Consider the following 5,803-nt stretch of genomic DNA (forward strand, 5'->3'; position numbering starts at 1 on the left):
GGTCCAAAGTCTCCTTCAAAATCCTTTAATCATTGGTTTAATGTTTTTTCTACCTTTTTTTTTTTGTTGTTGTTTTATTTTTCACTTTTTCTTATTTTAACTCGTTTTTTGAGTTTTTTATTTTTTGGCATTTTTTAATTTTAGAGGCTTTCTTATTCTTTATATTTTTCAAGTTTTCCCATTTTTTTTTATGTTTTCCTATTTTTTCCTTTTGTTGCAATTTTTTTTTTGTTTTAGCATTTTCATGTTTTTCCATTTTTCTCGTCAGTAATAATAAAAATACAATATCTAGTCCTAGTGAGAACTAATATCTATGTTTTATAATGTCAATTATATAAATTAAATGATATATTTGTAATTCCATTACAACAAAAACAATATAACTAATTAAATATAATAATTAGTCTCCATTATAACTGAAATTCCATTATAGCATCCATTAAAGAGTACCAAAAAGAGCCCGAGACTATATAAAACCATGTCAAAATTAACATCAATCTCATACCAAAAAACTTGTTGTGGTTCCTTTCTTAACAATTTCTAATACAATTTAAATAGTTAACTCGGTTAATATGATACTATTGATACGATTATCATTTTTCATAGATTTATATCATAAATAATCATCTTCGTCATATTAATAACATAACACGATTTTGAAACGATATCTGAAATTGTGACCCGGCCTACCTAGAGCGTCAAAATATGATTCCTAAACTACTTGTTGAACAGAATGTCGAAGACAGTTGTAAATACCTGGCCTCTCTTGCTTCTCAAAATCTCACAAACACTCTTTTCATCCGGCGAGAATCCCTTCTCCTTCATCTGAAGCAGCAACTCTCTGGCCTCCTCCGCCTTCTCCTGCCGAGCATATGCCTCAAACACAGCAATGTAAGTAGCCGCATTAGGATTCATCCCTTTACTCATCATTTCCAACACATACTTCTTCGAATCCCCCAATTTCCCATCGGCAGCAAGCCCCTTGATAAGGACACTGTACGTATACGCATTAGGCTTAACTCCGGAACTCAACATCCGCAGAAAAACCTTCACTGCCTCCTTAGACCGCCCGCCGGAATTCGCATAGGCCTCAATTACAGCGGTGTGACCTACCACGTCAGGCATGTGGCCTTTGTCTTTGATCTGAGAGAAAAGTTCTAGGGCTTCATGTGTGAGGCCGTCTTGGGACAAAGCGTCGAACATCTTGACTGCATTATTGATTAGGCCTTCAGATCGCATTTTGTGGAAGATTAATTGAAGGTCTTTTGGATCCTCCGGTTCTTCGATTGCTGGTTTGTTGCTGAATGGATCATAAGGAGGAGGGAGATTACTCTTGTCAATTACTTTATTATCAATCCGATTGTTCTTCTCATTGTCTTCTGAATCGGATTCAGAATCGGATAGAGAAAAGTTAACTTTGGTGTTGATGTTCTTCTTCGTCTCCTGGACCTTGTTGTCAGTGGAAGCAGAACGGAATGACCTAAAGGCGGGGAGTTGGAAATATGTGACTCCACGGAATTCTGGAGGTTGTTGGGGGAAAATTGATTGAATACGACGCAACAGCAGCCATGGTGGAGAAGAAAGGGTATGGATTTCTCTAGTAGCAGATGGGAAGTTCCAGGGAAGTACCCGATTTAGGCAGAGTCTGAGTTTGGTTGCCTGTGCCATTGCTGGCGCGCTGGTTTTCACGGTTTCAACTATCAACAGTTTCAGAAGGACATGGAAGATAAATTGTTATTCAGGCGTTGGGCAGTCTTAAAATTAGACCTCTTTATGGATTGGGCCAGATCAGGCTCGGGCCGGGCCTAATCAGCTCGAACCGGACTAGGTTAGGTTTTAAAAAATGATTTTCCAAATCCAACCCGGCCTGTCTAACAAATATATATATTAAAAAAAATAAAAAAAATTGATTATAATTATAACAAATAAAATTTTCAAACAAAAAAAATAAATTAATGGATTAATGTGCACTAATCAAATCTTTATTACCATAAATTAATAAACAGTTCTTGTCATAAAACAGACAGTTGATAATACTACCTCCGTTTCATATTACATATCTTTCTAGAGAATCTTTTTTGTTTCATATTACATGTCATTTTATATGATCAGTACATGTTAAATCATCTTTTTTTCCGCTATAAAATGCAAGTTTACGGAAATTAATTAGAATAATGAACTTATTATAGAATAAATAAATATTGGAATCAATAAATAAGGGGCAACAATGTCTTTTTTATAATATCCTTAATTTCTATACAATTCTCTAAAAAGACATGTAATATGAAACGGATGGAGTATATATTTTTGTATCCTATTATACATATAATAATACATATTAAATTTGGATTGGATTAACACGAAACTGACACGCAAATTTTTAGATTGGATTAGGATTGACATGTTAACCCGAAATAACACGAAAAAATGACACGAATATTTAAATTTATTGTTATATTCTCTCATGTTTTTATACGTCACTTTATTAATAAAAATAATAAAATAATAAATATTACTTGCAAACGTGAACCTCCAAAATTGTTATAAACGCACATAACCCCTAACATGATATTATCGGCTTTTTTTTATTGTTAGTTAACATACTAAAAATGACATAAAATATTTAAAAATCGTACCATATCTTTTTATATTTTTAAAAATTATTACTAATATATGTATGCATGACAAAAATTACATGTTACCCAAAAACACGTCATGAAATCAATATTAACTCAAACAAATTGACACGAAAGTTTTTAGGTTGGATTTGGATTTACTCTTTTTAACATGAACCCAAAAATGACACAACTCGAACACAATAATTGTTAGGGCCTACCCACAACATGATTTGTAGAAACAACCCGAATAACTAACACGATTATAATTTTTCTTCCATTTTTCACACACATTATATATATAAAAGATTTTGAACAATAATCGGAATTACCATCCGTAACAAACATACATGGGAAACAGATTCTGACCACAATTTCAATACAACTCTTGCCAGTTAAAACCTGATTCTTTCTCAAAGCCAACCATCATTCTGGCTAGTTAGCTATCCCAAACTGTATTCAAGTTTTCCATAAACAATCTATTAAGAGAACACAACACCCATGACAACATTTGTTAAGGTAACAACTTTAACTTATACAGGACAACATCTAGCACTGCAACTCAGAGAGCAATATGGCTTCACAGCTTCCTTATAAGAAGAAACAGCCGCTGATCAAGTTCAAGTTGACTCACATGAGAAGGATCTCCTTTCAGGAACATTAAAAGGCCGCCAAAAGAAACATATGCCTCCCTGGATCCAAAAATAACGAAATATTAATGTTAACAAGAACATATTCATGTCATGTAAGTCACAGCTTCAGTTGTCGGTTTGCAAAATTAAACATATTGATGCTTGTATACATACGCTTTAGCTGCTTTTCCTGAACCTTCCTCTGAGATCTTGTATAATTTTCCATGCATTATGTATTCATATTTGTCTGCAAGGGTTTTCCTCGCTCCCTGAAAAAGGGCCACAATTCTTTAGCAGAGCAGTTTCGAAGCTTAATAGCTTACTTGACACGAATAATCACTACTAACAAGAATTCCATGGAAGTAGTTGACAACCTAGTGATCTACTAACCAAGAGTAAATGATCTTAAACAACCTAGTGATCTACTAACTTGAGCCAAATTTGTAAGGGGATATCAAGGCGTATAAAAGGAAAACAGACTACCGATATTTTAACATTGAAGAGTAAAGACTTGATTAAGATAATAACATTGTAGAAGTCAATAGTTATGGCTACCTCAAAAGTAAATAAACCAAAACAAAAAGATTATAAATGATTTTCAAAACAATGATTCTTGTATAAATATAAAAAGGAATACATGATTTACCTGAAGATAATAGCCAGTGTCGGGTGTTCCATCCAAATTTAGTGTGTGAGCCAATGCCATGGTGAACTTTTCAGCGACTGCCATAGGATATATTTCTGTGTTCACGTCTAGGTGCATGAACATGTCACAGTTCTGGCTGTGTGCTTCGATACGGGAAACTACATAAACCCAAAAACAAGAAATTCATTTGCAATGTTAGTACAAGAATTGCCCAAACTGGTGAACGACTGGTTAGCATGCACAAAACATTAAGGAAGATTTCAACTTGTTTAAGAAATAAAAAAATCATATCCATCAATGTGGTATTTACTATTTAGTCAAGTCCTTGATAGACATCTTTCACATAAAGGTCAAAAAGCTGTCCTCAAAATTTAGCTTTGAACAGAGTTTATATATAAATCTTCCATCTTGCTTTTTCTTGAGTTGCTCATTAATTGCATTACTTGATAGATCAACCTCTCTATACTCTCCACTGTCACCCATTGGCAAAATTAGATAAACTAGAGCAGTTCATCTAAAAAGGGGGTGTAACTTTCAAATTCATAACAGGAATGATAATATGACAGCAAATAGTTGTTAGCTGTATTGACTAGCTGATTGTATAAACCAACTTTTTAAAATTAGCTCTTTTGGACAACAACAACAACAACAAAGCCTTAGTCCCGAAATGATTCGGGGTCGGCTAACATGAACCATCATATAAAACCGTGAAAATCAAGTCGTGTCAGCGACACAGATTCGCTCCCTCCACTCCGTCCTATCCACTACCATATTTTCCTCAATTCCCAATAAACTCATATCACTCTCGATCACCCTCCTCCAAGTTTGCTTAGGTCTTCCCCTACCCCTCACCACTACATCCTTTTGCCACTCTTTGGTTCTCCTAACCGGCGCATCAAGCCAAAATTAGCTCTTTTGGACACAATAAACTATTTCAAACCTCCACCAAACACCGCTATTATAGGTTTGACCAGCCAAAACCACTAAAGTGGCTCAAAATTACCAAAGAGGGCCTTAGTTTTGACAAAGAGTCCAATGCAGGTGTTGTCAATTTATGCTACCAAAAAATAACCTCTATGATGGACCAGAAAGAGATAAAAGTCTATTTTAATGTATGATAAAACCTAGTAAGCGAATTGAACTAGTGAGAGCACGAGCATATAGTTGAGCTGGGGCAAAACTTAAAAAACAATTCGAGATACACCAAGTGGTAGACAATTTAAGAGAGAAATTCATACCTTTATCAAATTTTTTACCATCTGGATCAAGTTTATCAACCACAAATATATCCTCAAAGAGCACTACATTCGACATCTTACTGCAAATACAAAATCACATATGAGAAACAATCAAATAAAAAGAAAAAGAGAAGAATTGAAACCAATACATTGGACAAACAGAACCTAACAAAACCTAATCGCTCGTGAATATGACAAATCTTTGAAAGATGACTAGCAACTGATACACAAAGCGAAGTGTGATAGAGTTCACCTTTCCGGTAGCGGTGGTGGAAGGCGGCTTGAAAAGTGACCGTAATATTGATAGTCCTGCGAAGACGACTTGGCAGAGAAAGTAGAAGGGGAAAAGACAGTGAGAGGTAATAAGAGTATGACAGTGTAAGACGACCCTCGTCAATTAAAAGGGACAGACTTTAGGGTTTCGGACAGCACTACGCCGTTTTGCGGACAGTAAAGTTGTTCATTGGTTTATACATAATCAAAACAACCTCTCTAAATTAATAATGTTGGAATAATAAAATTTTATTAATTTATAAAGATATTAATTTATCGAATATAAAATTAGTGATCTGATCCAAATCGGATCCAGGAGAAATTATTATTTTAAAAATGTTATTAATTTATCGAATATTAATTTATCGTGACTATTTACTATATACGATCAATTTAAAG

At 34.3% G+C, this 5,803-nt stretch overlaps 2 protein-coding genes across 2 annotated transcripts; both read right to left on the reverse strand.

Moving 5' to 3' along the window:
• Positions 1-573: 573 nt before the first annotated feature.
• LOC136221743 (pentatricopeptide repeat-containing protein At4g38150-like) lies at positions 574-1,725 on the reverse strand. Its single transcript, XM_066009178.1, has one exon. The coding sequence runs from the start codon at positions 1,666-1,668 to the stop codon at positions 718-720; it is 951 nt and encodes a 316-aa protein (XP_065865250.1). The 5' UTR covers positions 1,669-1,725; the 3' UTR covers positions 574-717.
• Positions 1,726-2,922: 1,197 nt separating this feature from the next.
• Positions 2,923-5,542, reverse strand: LOC136221713 (DNA-directed RNA polymerases II, IV and V subunit 8B-like). Its single transcript, XM_066009142.1, has 5 exons — positions 5,385-5,542; positions 5,132-5,211; positions 3,894-4,051; positions 3,422-3,516; positions 2,923-3,307 (listed from the first exon to the last, which is right to left on the reverse strand). Exons 2-5 carry the CDS (start codon positions 5,205-5,207, stop codon positions 3,196-3,198), a joined length of 441 nt encoding a protein of 146 aa, XP_065865214.1. The 5' UTR covers positions 5,208-5,211; positions 5,385-5,542; the 3' UTR covers positions 2,923-3,195.
• Between the last annotated feature and the right edge of the window lie 261 nt (positions 5,543-5,803).

The sequence above is a fragment of the Euphorbia lathyris genome, chromosome 3 (genome assembly GCF_963576675.1).
Source record: "Euphorbia lathyris chromosome 3, ddEupLath1.1, whole genome shotgun sequence".
NCBI lineage: Eukaryota > Viridiplantae > Streptophyta > Magnoliopsida > Malpighiales > Euphorbiaceae > Euphorbia > Euphorbia lathyris.

Excerpts from the sequence above, each read along its gene's own strand:
- LOC136221743 (XM_066009178.1), bottom strand. The coding sequence starts at position 1,668 with ATGGCACAGGCAACCAAACTCAGACTCTGCCTAAATCGGGTACTTCCC.
- LOC136221713 (XM_066009142.1), bottom strand. The coding sequence starts at position 5,207 with ATGTCGAATGTAGTGCTCTTTGAGGATATATTTGTGGTTGATAAACTT. Across the intron at positions 4,052-5,131 it reads TGGTAAAAAATTTGATAAAG|TTTCCCGTATCGAAGCACAC; the intron begins GTATGAATTTCT and ends GGGTTTATGTAG. Across the intron at positions 3,308-3,421 it reads TCAGGAAAAGCAGCTAAAGC|GGAGGCATATGTTTCTTTTG; the intron begins GTATGTATACAA and ends TTTTGGATCCAG.